The 16,824-nt window shown below is 47.1% G+C and overlaps 1 protein-coding gene across 4 annotated transcripts in view; it reads left to right on the top strand.

Moving 5' to 3' along the window:
• Positions 1-16,824, top strand: part of CACNA2D1 (calcium voltage-gated channel auxiliary subunit alpha2delta 1) — a 1,186,557-nt gene that overhangs the window by 977,258 nt on the left and 192,475 nt on the right. For all 4 annotated transcript variants that reach the window (XM_075345217.1, XM_075345220.1, XM_075345219.1 and 1 more), the window contains exon 13: positions 16,218-16,282. In XM_075345217.1, coding sequence (XP_075201332.1) covers positions 16,218-16,282 — 65 coding nt within the window. The remainder of the gene's footprint in view (positions 1-16,217; positions 16,283-16,824) is intronic.

Below are 16,824 nucleotides of genomic sequence, written 5' to 3'. Positions count from 1 at the left end.
GACAGAGGAATGCCTAGAGGAACGCGCACAGAGCGTCTACTCATATGCATGAACCAAGAGGACTGAGCACCATGCGGCGTGTGTCAGGGTCTTATATAGACTCTGTGCCTCATCCAAGATGGAGGACACCAGAGCCAATCCGCTGCCAGAACGACAGGAGTGACGTCATGCTGGCCTATCACCGAGCAAGACGTCACAAGCACATGACCAGCGACCAATCGGCATAGAAGGTGTCAGAGACATGTGACCTCGTGTCAGCGATGATGTCACCCGCACATGTGCAATGGCTCCAAGATTGGACTTAGTCTCCGGCGCTCGCACATGTGCAGTAGCAAGAAATCTGGACTTAGTCTCCAGCGCTCGCACATGTGCAGTAGCAAGAAATCTGGACTTAGTCTCCAGCGCTCGCACATGTGCAGTAGCAAGAAATCTGGACTTAGTCTCCAGCGCTCGCACATGTGCAGTAGCAAGAAATCTGGACATAGTCTCCAGTGCTCGCAGCAACCGTAACAGTACCTCCCCCTCAAGGGCCCCCCTCCCGGCGACGCAGGTAATCGGCAACTAAGTCGGGAGCATGGACAGCCTCCTCAGGCTCCCAAGAGCGATGTTCCGGGCCATAGCCCTCCCAATCTATCAAGAAGAACCTGCGCCCTCTAACCATCTTAGAACCAACTATGGCTCGGACCTCATAGCTAGAGCGAGAGGAATCAGAGGCAGGAGAGTGCACTTCACGAGCGTGAGGTAAAATAGCCGGCTTTAGCAGTGAGACATGGAATTTGTCATGAATCCTAAGATGGACAGGTAACTTCAATTGATAGACTACAGGATTTACCTGTCGAAGAACCTCATAAGGACCCAGGAAGCGAGGAGCAAATTTGACAGAGCTCACTCTAAGTCTCACGTGTTTTGCAGAGAGCCACACAAAGTCCCCTGGAGAAAAGACAGGAGCCGGGCGACGAAACCGATCGGACACCGTCTTCATACGGTCCTTAGCTGCTTGGATCGACTCTTGAGTCCGATCCCAAACCTCTCTGGCAAAACAAGAAAAGAAATCTCCTCTATGTGACCCTGAGACAGGGAAAGGCGCAAGGGAACTGTCCTCAATGTAATGGAGTCAGACAACATAGTTCCATTAACAACACGGACAGGAATAGGCGCCTCTAACATGATAGAGGGAATATTGTGTCCCTTTACAAATCCTGAGGACACAAAAATCCCGTCAGCTCCGGAATCCACAAAAGCCATAATAGGCCATGTATTCTCAGATAACGAGAGCTGACCTGGGATACAACACTTAGAGGGTGCAGAAGACGTCTCTAGTAACCCCCCTCTAATGGTTACTAGGCCAGGGAGTTTCCCTGACGACTAGGACACTTGTTGGCATAGTGCCCAGCCTGACGACATACGTAACATATAGGAGGACCAGACTTGCGTAGTCTGGAGAACGTATGACCTAACTCCATAGGAGTGGGAGATGTTTCAGATGCTGAGGAAGATGGTAGTGGACCCTCAACAACTGGAATAGCCCGATGCTTAGGGCGTGAGGAAGAGACCTCGAGTCTACGTTCCTTATGGCGTACATCGATCCTCGTTGCTACTGTGATCAAGTCCTCCAGAGAAGCAGGGACCTCCCGAGTAGCAAGGGCATCCTTGACATAGCCTGCCAACCCTCTCCAGAAGATAGGAATCAACACCTTCTCTGGCCAATCTAGTTCTGCCACCAGAGTTCTAAAAGCAATGGCATAAGAACTAGTGGATAACGAACCCTGAGATAGATCTAACAGTCTCAGGGCCGCATCATGGGTAACCTGCGGACCCATGAATACCGCCTTAAGAGCATCAAGAAAGTCTTGATGTCTCAGAGTAACCACATCAGAGCGCTCCCATAGGGGAGTCGCCCATTCTAAGGCTTTGTCCTGAAGTAAGGAGATGATAAAGCCTACTCTGGACCTCTCCGTAGAGAAGCGAGAAGAGTTGACCTCTAGGTGTATCTGACACTGACTAATGAAACCACGACATGATCTGGCATCGCCAGAATATCTGTTTGGCAGAGCAAGTCGAGGATCATGTGCAGATGTCACCATGGTCTGAGGTTTATCCTCTATACTCTTGAGCCGTGACTCAAGTACTTGTATGTAACGGTGTAACTGCTGATATTCTGCCATAACTGCCAGACCCTTGGCTCAGTCCTAATGTTACGGGGGGCTGTCTGATAATAACCGAAAGGAGTATCAGACAGTCAGGGTCCACCGTGCAAAGACTTTGCTGCAGACTATGGCAGAGTGCAATACCTCTGTTAACTCACAGAAGGATATAATAAGAAAGTAAAGCAATTCCTCCCTTACTTGGAGGGTGTGTGGAATGATCTCTGTTAATAATCACAGAGACAAAGGCAATGTGTGCGAAATGGCACCTACCTAGGTCCGCTCTTCTAGTGGTGCAAAAGAGACGAACAGCAGCATAAGCCGCACAAAGCTCCTACCTGCGTTCGCTCCACTAGTGTGCGAGGACACGAACCACTAGATATGGCACCTGCCTAGGTCCGCTCTTCTAGTGGTGCAAAAGAGACGAACAGCAGCGTAAGCCGCACAAAGCTCCTACCTCTGTTCGCTCCCCTAGTGTGCGAGGATACGAACAACTGCCAGACGCAGTATAAGGAACGTTACCCTAGCGGCAACGTCCACCTACGAGTAGAATCACAAGGCCCAGCCAGACCATGTGCCTCAGGCACCTGCCTATGTCCGCTCCCCTAAGAGGTAAGGATACGGACAGCAGCCGAAGCTGTAAGGTATAAGAACGCTACCCTGCCGATAGCGCTCACCTAGCATAGACAGAGGAATGCCTAGAGGAACGCGCACAGAGCGTCTACTCATATGCATGAACCAAGAGGACTGAGCACCATGCGGCGTGTGTCAGGGTCTTATATAGACTCTGTGCCTCATCCAAGATGGAGGACACCAGAGCCAATCCGCTGCCAGAACGACAGGAGTGACGTCATGCTGGCCTATCACCGAGCAAGACGTCACAAGCACATGACCAGCGACCAATCGGCATAGAAGGTGTCAGAGACATGTGACCTCGTGTCAGCGATGATGTCACCCGCACATGTGCAATGGCTCCAAGATTGGACTTAGTCTCCGGCACTCGCACATGTGCAGTAGCAAGAAATCTGGACTTAGTCTCCAGCGCTCGCACATGTGCAGTAGCAAGAAATCTGGACTTAGTCTCCAGCGCTCGCACATGTGCAGTAGCAAGAAATCTGGACTTAGTCTCCAGCGCTCGCACATGTGCAGTAGCAAGAAATCTGGACATAGTCTCCAGTGCTCGCAGCAACCGTAACACACACACAGTCAGGGGGATTCACAGAATGAAATGTCCAGCTCGCTGAGAAGGGGGCCACTCCCTGTTTGTACTGAATACAAAAAAACTACATAAAAACAAAAAAGTGAGCCGGAGTAGGAGATGGTATACATGGAACTTGTGAGACCATGTTCACACTGGCCATGAGACAAAGAGAAACCAAGGAAAAAATTGTGAAAACATACCCTGCTGTAACTAAATAAAAGCATAGTGCATATAAACATAGGGTACTTAGTAAACACTGTTTTTGATCAAAAAAAGCATAAAGCTATCCCACCAAACGTCAAGGTGTACCCAGTTGGGATAGTACCTACACTCTCTAATATTAAAACCTTACCATGGGTCTAAGATAGGCCTCAATGTGGCTAAGGGCTGAGAGCGACCGGGTCCCAACAGGACACACACAGTCAGGGGGATTCACAGAATGAAATGTCCAGCTCGCTGAGAAGGGGGCCACTCCCTGTTTGTACTGAATACAAAAAAACTACATAAAAACAAAAAAGTGAGCCGGAGTAGGAGATGGTATACATGGAACTTGTGAGACCATGTTCACACTGGCCATGAGACAAAGAGAAACCAAGGAAAAAATTGTGAAAACATACCCTGCTGTAACTAAATAAAAGCATAGTGCATATAAACATAGGGTACTTAGTAAACACTGTTTTTGATCAAAAAAAGCATAAAGCTATCCCACCAAACGTCAAGGTGTACCCAGTTGGGATAGTACCTACACTCTCTAATATTAAAACCTTACCATGGGTCTAAGGTAGGCCTCAATGTGGCTAAGGGCTGAGAGCGACCGGGTCCCAACAGGACACACACAGTCAGGGGGATTCACAGAATGAAATGTCCAGCTCGCTGAGAAGGGGGCCACTCCCTGGGATGGACATGCTGCTTGCAGGCTTCCAGGAACCGGATATGTTGCACAGTCCTGGCGTCCCCACTTTTTATGGCCTCGGCTACATTAGGCAGGCCTTCACCCGCCCCCCCCCTTGGTTCTTTCTAGCACTTCCGCTTGTTAGGGGCGGGGCTTCTCTTTCACACCTTCCCTCCACGGGGAAGACGCTCGAGCGGGAGATTTTCGCGCCAAAGATGGCGGTGCTTCAAATTTTTCGGCCGGACACCACAGGCGGAGACTGCAAGGCGCACTTCTACCGGTAGGTAGATCGGTTCTATCCTGTTCATGACGCCAAGTTGTCGCGGGCGGCGGGGCGCTGCGCTCGCTAACGCTCGGGTTCGGTGCTGCGGCTGCTGCTCGGTGGCTCGAGCGGTGGGCCGGATCCGGGGACTCGAGCGGCGCTCCACGCCCGTGAGTGAAAAGGGGGTGGTTTGTTTGGGGATTTAGTCTGTGACGCCACCCACGGGTTGTGGTGAAGATGGGCACCACCGCTGCTAGTGACGGGGATCCTGGGAGCGATGGTAGGGAGCAGCTGGGATGTTGTTTTCCCCCTCTGTGGGTAGGGGTTGGTGGTCCCGGGGCCCGGTGGTGTGGCGGGGAGGCAGGGTTGGTGAGGTGCAGGGTTGCAGGGACAGCACAGCGCGGTGCCCGTATGGCACTAGTGTACTCACTCAGCAACAAATGCACAAAGTCTCCGGTAAACCAAAACGGCCAGATGGACGGGTCCCGCAGCCGGCTGCAGTGTTGTTGTTGTGCTCTCCCCGGACGGCTGATGGTGGCTGTCTTTCCCTGCACCTTTTGGAATGTTCTGACTCCTGTGGTTGCCCACCGGTAGTCCGCTCCTCGGGTGCTGGCCCTTGGATCTCTAGCCTGTGGCGGTGGCTGTATATCCTCACGGTGTGAGCGGCTGCCTTCTGTCGGGACTTGGTTGTTGGGAAACCCCTTGGGTTCCTGTCACATTCGGATTTGACTATTGATGGCGGCTCCAAGCCTGGTCGGGGTCCGATGGCCCTGCCTGTGTGCTTAGCTTCACTCCGTTCCCCAGTCCGGTACCGGTGGGCCGACGCCCGACCCCAGTCCTTACGGCTCTGCAGAGTTCCACCAACTCCTGCAGACAGCCACCACCATCTGCCAACCTTGCTGTCAGTGCCTGGGCTCCTACCCAGAGACCTCAAGTGTTTACTCCTCTCACTTTCACTTCCAGAACTGATCTGACACTTTTCCTGCCTTCAGGTCTGTGAACTCCTTGGTGGGTGGGGCCAACTGCCTGGCTCCGCCCCACCTGGTGTGGACATCAGACCCTGGAGGGAGGCATCAGGAGGTTTTTGGTTGACTATTGTTACTGTCTAGGGTGGGTGGGTGTGTATGTTGGTATGTATGTGACTACCTGGCTAGTCCAGGGTGTCACAGATTTTAATGCACAGTACGGTGATGCTAGACTATTTTACGGAGGTAGGACTGGAAATAACAGAGGAAGTAACAGTTTAGGAGAGAGAAGGAATTGTGTCCAATGGTGCCTTGTACTTTGGAAACTGCTTAAGTTATGTGCCCACTGCCTCACATGTGAAGTTGACATGAATGAACTGTTGAAGCTGTTTAATAAGAACTGTTGGCCTCCATTACTGTCTTCACTGTGGATTAGTCCTGGTTTGTCAAAAGCATCGGCGATGAGTGGACTGCACCACACAAGTCCACCCACCCAGTCAGGGCCACAACCTCCCTGTGGGGTGTCGGGGTTAACAAGAACGGTACCTCACCCGTGACTGCTGCCCGGTGGATACCGCATGCTTTCCCATTTACCTGACGCATGTTGTCATTCCCAATGATTTTGATCTCCTCGGAGACCATTAGCTGATTTTTCCTTAACATCATCATTAGGCACCATCAGCCATCTACACCTTTATAAAATTTGCCATTTTCCTTGCCACATATCATATACTTCTGTTGTTTCTTCAGGATTATTTGGTCTCAATTCTCTATATTCGTACACACACAGCTAGTTCCTATTGATGAAGGTCTAAATTGTGACTGAAACATCTAATGACTGTACTGTTGGCTTTTGTTAATAAAAATCAACGTTCTGCATCATTTTGGAGTGCCTGGCTTAATTATAATTGCGATGGAATTAATGACTATGACGGTGACGGGGAGGGGAAGGCCAGGCAGGCAGACAGAGATGGGAATAGATAGCAGGACACAACCCACATATACCCTTTCTGTTGCAACTGTCAATCAAATATCAGTGCATTGCTTTAACTTTAATTGAACATATTTCTGAAATAAAATATCCAATCTCCAAACAAAAGCTATGCTTAGATTCAGCATCCTACTGTCAGTACAGCACTGGCTTTACTTTATATATGAAAATCCTGATGGTTGGTTCTCTTTAACCCTCCGTCACATACAATATCAGTTCTAACGAGTTCACATACAATGTGACTGTCAGGCGCAGGCTAGGAAAAATACTTATAATATCTAATGTTTGCAATTTCAGTGCTCTAAAAGTGATCAGTGACCTTCATAGGGATGTAATAAAAGAGATTACACATAATCAGGTGCAAAAAAAACCCATTTACTTAACATAAAACTAATAACTCTGAAATACAAACATTTCAAAACTCCCGCCAAATAGTCCCCAGTTTGATTCAAAAAACTCTACAAAGAAAATGTATGGAAACAAACTTAATTTTAAGGTACTATAAGTACTGTTAAACACATATTCAATCAGAATTAGATCCTGAAGTTTCCCCAGAAAAATTGCACTTGCAGAGCATGTGATGAATAAAAACATAAAATACCAACCTTATTGAGTGTGACGTGTTCACATACAATGAGCCTGAGAGATTAGCGCAGTTATATCTGTCCTCCTGAAGCTCTGCAATCCGACTGTGGTATGAGGTTTCACAGAGCTGCTAGAGACAGGAGACTACTTGGAGGAAGGGGATTTCCTCACAATCTGGTGAGGAAGGAGAAATGAAAATAAAAGAGATGTACCTGTCAGGCCTATTGTATGTGACGGAGGGTTAGGGGGTTAAGCTAGTTTACTAACCTCCTAGTAGCCACTGTCCGATATAAATGTTCCTTCTGGCCCTATATATATATCCCTATATATGTCTATCTATATATATATATATATATATATAAATATATACATATACATATATATATATATATATATATATATATATATATATATACATATATATATATATATATATAGATATATATAGATATATATAGATATAGATATATATATATATACATATATATATATATATATATATATATATATATATATATATATATATATATATATATATATATATATATATATATATATATATAGATATATATATATAGATATAGATATAGATATATATTGTAGCGGGGTGAGGGGTCCCCCGGGACGATAAAGAGGCAGTGACCCAAAATAGTCCAATCCAAACAGCTTTATTGTCCTCGCTGTACAGATAAAGTCATCCGGTACACAGCCGGGTTTCTCACAGTCCATACGGTTCCCCGTCACACAGGCACTGCTTGCCGTAAGAGACGGTCTTACTACTCAGTTTTGCTATTTTCGGGGGTCCACAGACCTGTATTATAGTTCCACACAGGCCTGAACTCTCTTCAGTTTCCTGCTCTGCAGCTTACACAACAGGCTCTGCCCCACCCAGACCTTTACAAAGAGCTTTTAAATGAGAACTGTGGACATGAGCCACCTGCATAACCCGGCCTGGAGGTTACTGGACTGACCACTATGTAGGGCTCTAATATGTTTCTGTACGCATTCTGGGAGATACGTACCGTCCGTCACATATCAATGGCCCCGCTATCTCACATACCCCCCCCTCCGTTCAAACCCGAGGGGATGAACGGACGCACCCAAACAGGCCGCCCGAGACAGGGCATCGGCATTGCCCTGGGATGAACCGGCCCGATGTTCAACCGTAAAACTGAAATTCTGAAGGGACAGGAACCAGCGGGTGACCCGGGCATTCCGTTCCTTCGCATTTCTCATCCAGACGAGGCGCGCGTGGTCCGTTACCAACCGAAACTGTCGCCCGAGCAAATAATAGCGCAGGGACTCCAAGGCCCATTTAATAGCCAAGCACTCCTTCTCCACTACGCTATAATTCTTTTCTCCTGGGGTAAGTTTCCGGCTCAAATAGGTAACCGGATGCTCAGTTCCGTTCACCTCTTGCGAGAGCACGGCACCCAGACCCACCTCGGAGGCATCTGTTTGCACCAGGAAGGTGTTACCGAAATCGGGGCTAATGAGGACCGGTTGACCACACAAGGCAGTCTTCATGGACTGAAACGCTTCCTCAGCCTGAGGGGTCCAGCGTACCATAGCCGCCTTCTTCCCCTTCAGCAGATCAGTCAAAGCTGCTGTTCTCCCGGCAAAGTCCGGTATAAACCGCCGGTAATACCCGACAATGCCGAGGAACGCTCTCACCTGTTTAGTGGACACTGGTCTGGGCCACTTTTGAATGGCCTCTATTTTATTTACTTGAGGCTTGATCACCCCGCGGCCAATCACATACCCCAAATAGCGGGCTTCCTCCTGACCGATTTGCACATTTTTTTGGGTTTGCGGTCAACCCTGCCACCCGCAGGGAGTTAACAACGGCCTGGACCTGGGACAAATGGGTCTGCCAATCGGTACTGAAGATGATAATGTCATCTAGATAGGCGGATGCGTACTTCTGATGGGCTTCCAACACTATGTCCATCAGTCTTTGGAAAGTAGCCGGGGCTCCATGTAAACCGAAAGGCAAGACGACATAGTGATAGAGCCCCTCTGGTGTAATAAAGGCCGTTTTTTCCTTGGCTGACTCTGTCAGCGGCACCTGCCAATAGCTTTTGGTAAGGTCAAGCGTCGTGAAATATTGAGCCTTTCCCAACCATTCAATAAGTTCGTCCACCCGGGGCATAGGGTAAAGGTCGAACTTGGAAACCTCATTTAATCTCCGGAAGTCATTGCAGAAACGTAGCGACCCGTCGGGTTTTGGAATCAGCACAATGGGACTAGCCCAGTCACTCTTTGATTCCTCGATCACCCCTAGGGTAAGCATCTGTTTCACCTCTGCTGCAATGGCTTGTCTCCGGGCCTCGGGCACCCGGTACGGTTTCATACGCACCTTTACCCGAGGCTTGGTGACAATGTCATGTTGGATAACCGAAGTACGGCCGGGTATCTCGGAAAACACATCCGAGTTCTGCTGTACCACCTTCCGAACTTCCCGACGCTGCAGTTTAGTGAGGGTGTCGCCTAAGTGTACCCCCCCTTCGGCTCCCAGGATGGGTGGCACTACAGGTCCCCCACAGGCCCCCACCGGGGTTACTCCCGTCACCATACAGTCACGGTCTTTCCAGGCTTTAAGCAAGTTAACATGATATAATTGTTCCGGCTTCCTCCTCCCCGGCTGGTATATTCGGTAGTTAACCTCCCCCACCTTTTCCCGAACCTCATACGGCCCCTGCCATTTGGCCAACAGTTTACTCTCGGCAGTGGGCACCAAAACCAAGACCCGATCCCCTACATTAAAAGATCTGATGGTGGCTTGTGTGTTATAAGTGCGCCTTTGTGCCCCTTGTGCCCTTGTTAGATGTTCTTTTACAATAGGCAAAACCGCTGCGATGCGGTCTTGCATTAGAGCCACATGCTCAATCACACTTTTATATGGGGTGGGGTCCTGTTCCCATGTTTCCTTGGCTACGTCCAGCAAGCCCCTAGGGTGTCTGCCATAAAGCAACTCGAATGGCGAAAAACCCGTGGATGCCTGCGGCACCTCTCGGAGCGCAAACATAAGATAGGGAAAAAGCATGTCCCAGTCCCTCCCGTCCTTGGCAACCACTTTTTTTAGCATGGACTTAAGGGTTTTGTTGCACCGCTCGACCAGCCCATCGGTTTGCGGATGGTACACCGATGTGCGCATGTGCTTTATTTTCAACAGTTTACATAATTCTTTTGTCACCTTGGACATAAACGGGGTCCCCTGGTCAGTAAGGATCTCCTTTGGTATCCCAAGACGACAAAACATGGCAAATAACTCCCGAGCAATAAGCTTTGCGGAGGTATGGCGCAGCGGAATGGCCTCTGGATAGCGTGTGGCGTAATCCACAACCACCAAAATGTGTTGGTGACCGCGTGCGGATTTTACCAGGGGCCCTACCAGATCCATTGCAATCCGTTCAAAAGGTTCCTCTATAATTGGAAGAGGCACCAATGGACTCCGGAAACTCGCAATGGGCAAGGTCAGTTGGCAGTCCGGGCAGGATTCACAGAATTTCCGTACATCTGCGTACACTCCCGGCCAAAAGAACCTCTGTAAAATACGCTCTTGTGTCTTGGTAACCCCTAAGTGCCCCCCCAGGGGGTGTGTGTGAGCCATGTTAAGCACTGCCTGACGATGGGATTGTGGCATGACCAGTTGTTCTACTATCTCTTCCCTGCTTTTGTCTATTCGGTAGAGTAAATCATTATAAACCGCCATGCGGGGAAAGACAACTTCTGCCCCTGGTTGTTGGGCCACCCCATTCACCTCTTTTACATTCTCCCACGCCTGGGAGAGGGTAGGATCCCTTAGCTGGGCCGTCCCGAAGTCCTCCCGGGATGTTTCCAGCTCCGGGATCGCTACAGTCTCTTCACTTTCTCCTGCCAACACCTCTAGTGGACCCCTGTCAGGTTCTCCCCCTGTCCCAAGGTCAGCGATCCCTACAGCAGGTATCCCCGACTCAGGATCATCGGGTTCCGCACCCAGATTCATTTTTGCATGGGAAAAGGTATGATTTCTATCCCACAGGTACCAAAACAACGGAAAATCCCTTCCCATTACTACCCCGTATGGTAGGGTTTTCACCACTCCTACCACATGCGTCACGTCCCCGCACGAAGTGGAGAGGCATACCTCTGCTGTTGGATACTTGCGGAGCTTACCATGTATACACACAATCCCAACCTCCCTCTCCGTGGACTCCGACCCCGAAATCAGCGACCCATGAACGAGGGTCACTATACTGCCCGAGTCCAAAAGGGCCTCTGCCCGATGTCCATTTACATACACATGACAGAGAGGAGGTTCAAGAACAGGGCGTGCAGAATACACCGTATTAGCATACATAGACATTCGGCGTGTGTACCCACAATCCATGGCCTCCGTAATCAATGGGCAATAAGCGGCGATATGGCCGGGCCCTTGACATCTCCAGCACTTTATAGCGGTGGCCCCACCAGTTTTAGTTACTATTCTTGGGGGGACTAGTCTTTTGCCACTCTCAGTGTGGGTTGCCCCCTCGATATGGGCTTGGTTTTTGTTGTTCACCAGTGCCGTACGTGTCTCTCGGACAGGGTCCTGTGGCCGTCGGGCCTGACGCACTGGGGCAGAGTCTCGTATAAAGTCCTGTGTGGCGGTATATCGCTCAACTAAACTCACCACCTGGTCCAGGTTACCCGGGTCTCCTTGCCCCATCCAACGCTGAATAGCGACTGGCAGAGTCCGCACCAACCGGTCGACCACCATCCTTTCCACCATCTGGGCTGGAGACAACACCTCCGGCTGTAACCACTTTTTAACCAGTTGTAGTAAGTCATATGCCTGAGACCTGGCTGGACAGGTTTCAACATAGGCCCATGAAAACACTCGCTGAGCCCTCACGTAGGTATTGACCCCCAGACGTGCAAGGATCTCACCTTTCAATTTCTTGTAGTCCAGGGCATCCTCCCGGCTGAGGTCGAAGTAGGCTTTCTGGGCGTCCCCTATCAGGAATGGAGCCACCACTTCCGCCCACTGGCCTGCCGGCAGATTTTCCTGCTCTGCTGTGCGCTCAAAAACTGTAAGGAAAACCTCCACGTCATCCTCCAGGCTTAGTTTCCGCAGGGCAGAGCGAACCCTGTCCCGGGGCACCTGTCGGTCGGAGTCAGTTGTTTCCGGTGTCTCACGCAGGGCCGCAATCTGCTGCCGTAGCAATGCATTCGCCTCTTGTTGTTGTCGCTGGGTCTCCTGATGCTGCCGCCGGGATTCCTGATGCTGCCGCTGGGATTCCTGATGCTGCTGCTGGAACAGACATAATTGCTCCTGTTTCTTTTGCTGAATTGTTACCAACTGCCGCAAAAGCTCCTCCATGTTATCAGCCGGTTTATACTGGAGCGTAGCCGGCCTAATTATGGACATGCAGAGCCGTCACAGACTTCAGCTGGTGCAGCGGTGGGGTATGCCTCAATGCTCCATGCCCGCATTCTCCACCATAATGTAGCGGGGTGAGGGTCCCCCAGGACGACAAAGAGGCAGTGACCCAAAATAGTCCAATCCAAACAGCTTTATTGTCCTCGTTGTACAGATAAGTCATCCGGTACACAGCCGGGTTACTCACAGTCCATACGGTTCCCCGTCACACAGGCACTGCTTGCCGTAGGAGACGGTCTTACTACTCAGTTTTTGCTATTTTCGGGGGTCCACAGACCTGTGTTATAGTTCCACACAGGCCTGAACTCTCTTCAGTTTCCTGCTCTGCAGCTTACACAACAGGGCTCTGCCCCACCCAGGCCTTTACAAAGAGCTTTTAAATGAGAACTGTGGACATGAGCCACCTGCATAACCCGGCCTGGAGGTTACTGGACTGACCACTATGTAGGGGCTCTAATATGTTTCTGTACGCATTCTGGGAGATACGTACCGTCCGTCACATATCAATGGCCCCGCTATCTCACAATATATATATATATATATATATATATAATATATATATATATATATAGATAAGATAGATAGATAGATAGATAGATAGATAGATATATAGATATATACATATATAGTAGATATATACATATATATAGATATATATAGATATATATATATATATATATATATATGTGTGTGTTATTAGCCTTATACAAATGTACAGGATAGAATGTATAGAAATATCTGTATGAGTTAGAGATGCATACTGTAGCATACAATGAGCCATTCATGGCTAATGGATTTGCCATCTGTTTTTATCTCTTGCTAATTTTTTACATCTAATGACATCAGCAGCACTAATGGACTCAGTCATGAAAGCTGTTGTTTCACATTTGTTATATGTTTTTATTAAAAGTATTACTTAGAGAACCCGATACTTAAATGTTTGGATAAGTCAGTTACCTCCTTTACATTACAGAGGTCAGTGTTTAATGCATTATATTATTTCTCTAAACCATCGTGAAAGTATCTACAATGTAGAAATGTCCATTTACTCGTCTTTTGTGTCTGGTATATCTCAAAGTTCTCTATGGTTTCCAAGTAAGGTCATGGGGAGGGAGGATTCAGATCTGTTAGTATTTTACATTTTTCACTCTGTTTCCGTTCTACAAATATTCTCCCAATTACTTATATTCTCCCTGTTATCCTTAGAGGTGATCACGGGCAATTCTATAAAGTGTTCATGTGCCCTCTCACACACTGAGGTCAGATGAAAGCTGCTACCACCTCCTCTTTCTTTGTACAATAGGACTGGCTGGTATTTTTATAATAATTAGACCTTTTACTCCAATTCTTCAAACTTTTCCACTATTTATTAATTTTGGAAAAACACGTGTCCCACACTTTTCAAAGTGGCGTCAGTTTAGCTGATTTCTAAGATAAAGCTAGACTACCTTGTTTATGTAGGTTGTGGCATATTTATGACTTCAAGCTCCCTTCTTTGATAAATCAGTGGAACATAGATCACTACCACCCACCAAATAATGCTACTTTTTATATCCAGGCCTTTGTGGAGTAGATATTCATCTGTTTTTCTGATAGGTGAAACTTTTGTTACTCAAATTTCATCAATGTGTCTATGGAGTTTTACCAACTGATGTTCTTAGCACATTTTTTGGATATAATGTTAGTTCACATGAAGTGAGGATGCCGGACCTGAGCCGTGTGGGCACTGCTCTCTTTCGTCAAGGAGACACTGTATGCAGGTCTGACTTTGAGGGGGGGTCAACACTTACCCTTACCATTTCACGCCGATGTCCATCATCACTGCTCTCGGTCCTGGATGTAGTAAAACACGTGACATCAGAGTTTCACTTAGGCAACCAGTATTGTTTACTTTTATTCTTCACACCGTTATAACAGATATGGCCTTCCTTCTTCTCTCTTTTGAGTACTACTCTTCATGCTGTCCACTGTTATCTTGGGACAGCGTCTTCAAAACTCCAAGTTCTATGCTTCTTTCCCCTGATACCGCTCTCCTTCGTTCCCTTGTGGGCCTCAACACCTTTCTGAAACACTTAAATATCACATATGCATTATAAGATAAGTAAATACATAAAATATTGCATATTTACATCATAGTGCACTGCCCACCTATTAGAAACATGATTTGCAAAAAATTATTATGCAATTTTTAGACACAAAACTATTCATGGTAACATGATTAGGCCACACAGGCTACTCATGAGCAACAGGCAGTCTGGATCCACAACCAAATCAATGTAATACCAAGCTGGTAGTGTACCTGGAACAAAGATTAGAGGGGGTCCGGCTACCATACATTATGCCTCTTCTGTGCCATTGCTCACAAGGTCTACTGACCAATCTCCAGCTATTAATACATCCAGAAAACACCGGGAATTATTGCTGAAGACCTCCATTCCAGCCTCTTTTACAATCTTGCTTTGCGCCATGATAGCCTTTGAGAGGTGAATGAAACACTTGTAGCTGGATTCTAGCTCATAGCCCAATATTGTGCAATCTTCTTGTGATCATTTGTGTAGACAATGTTTGATGTCTAAAGCGGGCTTTACATGCAACAACATCGCTAACGAGATGTCGTTGGGGATCACGGAATTTGTGATGCACATCTGGCCTCGTTAGCGACGTTGTTGCGTGGTGAACCGCACAACAAACGACCGTTAACAATCAAAATTACTCACCTAATCGTTGATCGTTGTCCGGTCGTTCTAATACCGATTATCGTTGCTGTTGCAGGACATAGATTTTTCGTCGTTCCTGCGGCAGCATACATTGCTATGTGTGACACTGCAGGAACGAGGAACATCACCGTATTTGCGGCCGCCCGCAATGAGGATGGAAGAAGGTGGGCAGGATGTTCGGCCCCCTCATCTCCGCCCCTCCGCTTTTATTGGGCGGCCGCTTAGTGACGCCGCTGTGACGCCGAATAAACCGCCCACTTAGAAAGGAGGCAGTTCGCTGGCCACAGCGACGTCGCTAGGCAGGTAAGTACATGTGACGGTGACTAACGATGTTGTGCACCACGGGCAGCGATTTGCCCATGACGCACAATCAACGGGGGCATGTGATTTCACCAGCGACATCGCTAGCGATGTTGCTGTATGTAAAGCCCTGCTTTAGGCTTGGTATGTGAAGAATCAATTGTAGAATGAGGTTTATGTCCATTTCTCCAAATGTTCCAGGAGCCATTTTTCAAGAAGACATCGCCACACTGCATTTTGAGTTCTCAATATATTACAATACTGTCTTTGTTATATATTTAAGTGTCTTACATACCAGAATGTTATGAGGCTTTGGCTGGTGTAATAAAATTGTGTCTTCTTACAGCTTTCTCTTTGCATGATCGAATGGGTTTTCAAAGAGTTAACACAGCTGGACATGCAGCATTCAGCTTATCACCAAATAGTTTGCTTCTCAGAAGAGATTGAATTTCTTAAAATATAGGCTCCAAATCTCCACACTCTATTTAGATTTGATTCTCATGTAATGCTGACTTTTAAAATTTATAACACACCATGATCTAAATGACATATATTGAATTCTGTTTTAATTTTGGTATAAAATTTTGAAGTTTTAGATTTTCCATCATATATGTGTTAATCATAATGTACAACATGAACAATGTAAAATACTCTCTTTAGACAGATTTCACTAAAAAAGAAGCAATGTCTATAATTTAAATAAAATTAATTCTTTACTGTGCCTCTTTTTGTATTTTTTAGGTTCGTGTATTTTACGTTTTCTGTCGGCCAGCATAATTATGATAAAGGACCCATACAGTGGATGGCCTGTGAAAACAAAGGTATAGTACTTGAAAATGTCTTATTTTACTGTTTCTCTGCCTATTTCACTATTTTTAGGTGACTATGAAGCAAATTTAAGAGATATTTGTGTACACACTTTGTATCTTCTACCCTATATGGTATGGGGATTTTATCTAATATTTATCTCTGCTATAATATGTTTTAATCTTACGTGTTTATTTTTGTGATATATTAGTTTCACATTGCTACTTCAGTTGTAGTTTCCCCTATTTTCCCCCCCCCCCCCAAACAAAGCTATGACAATTAGTGTTGTGTCTTATCTTCATACACTACAGTTGACTTGGGGCAAAGCTGCCGAATTACAGTCTGGTCCTGACGAGCCCAAAAATACTATGATCACCAAATTGGTTGAAAAATGTCAGTGTACTTTGAATGCTTGAAAAATATATGGGCACCTTTTCTATACTAGCAATTTTAAATGTAATTACATGATTACAAGCTTGGTGTGAATAATAAACCTTACTGACCATATACAGCACAATCTCATGTTAGTATCTAGATGTAAGCTTATTTATTTGCA

This window comes from Anomaloglossus baeobatrachus, chromosome 4, assembly GCF_048569485.1.
Source record: "Anomaloglossus baeobatrachus isolate aAnoBae1 chromosome 4, aAnoBae1.hap1, whole genome shotgun sequence".
NCBI lineage: Eukaryota > Metazoa > Chordata > Amphibia > Anura > Aromobatidae > Anomaloglossus > Anomaloglossus baeobatrachus.
This window is presented reverse-complemented; position numbering and strand designations above follow the sequence as displayed.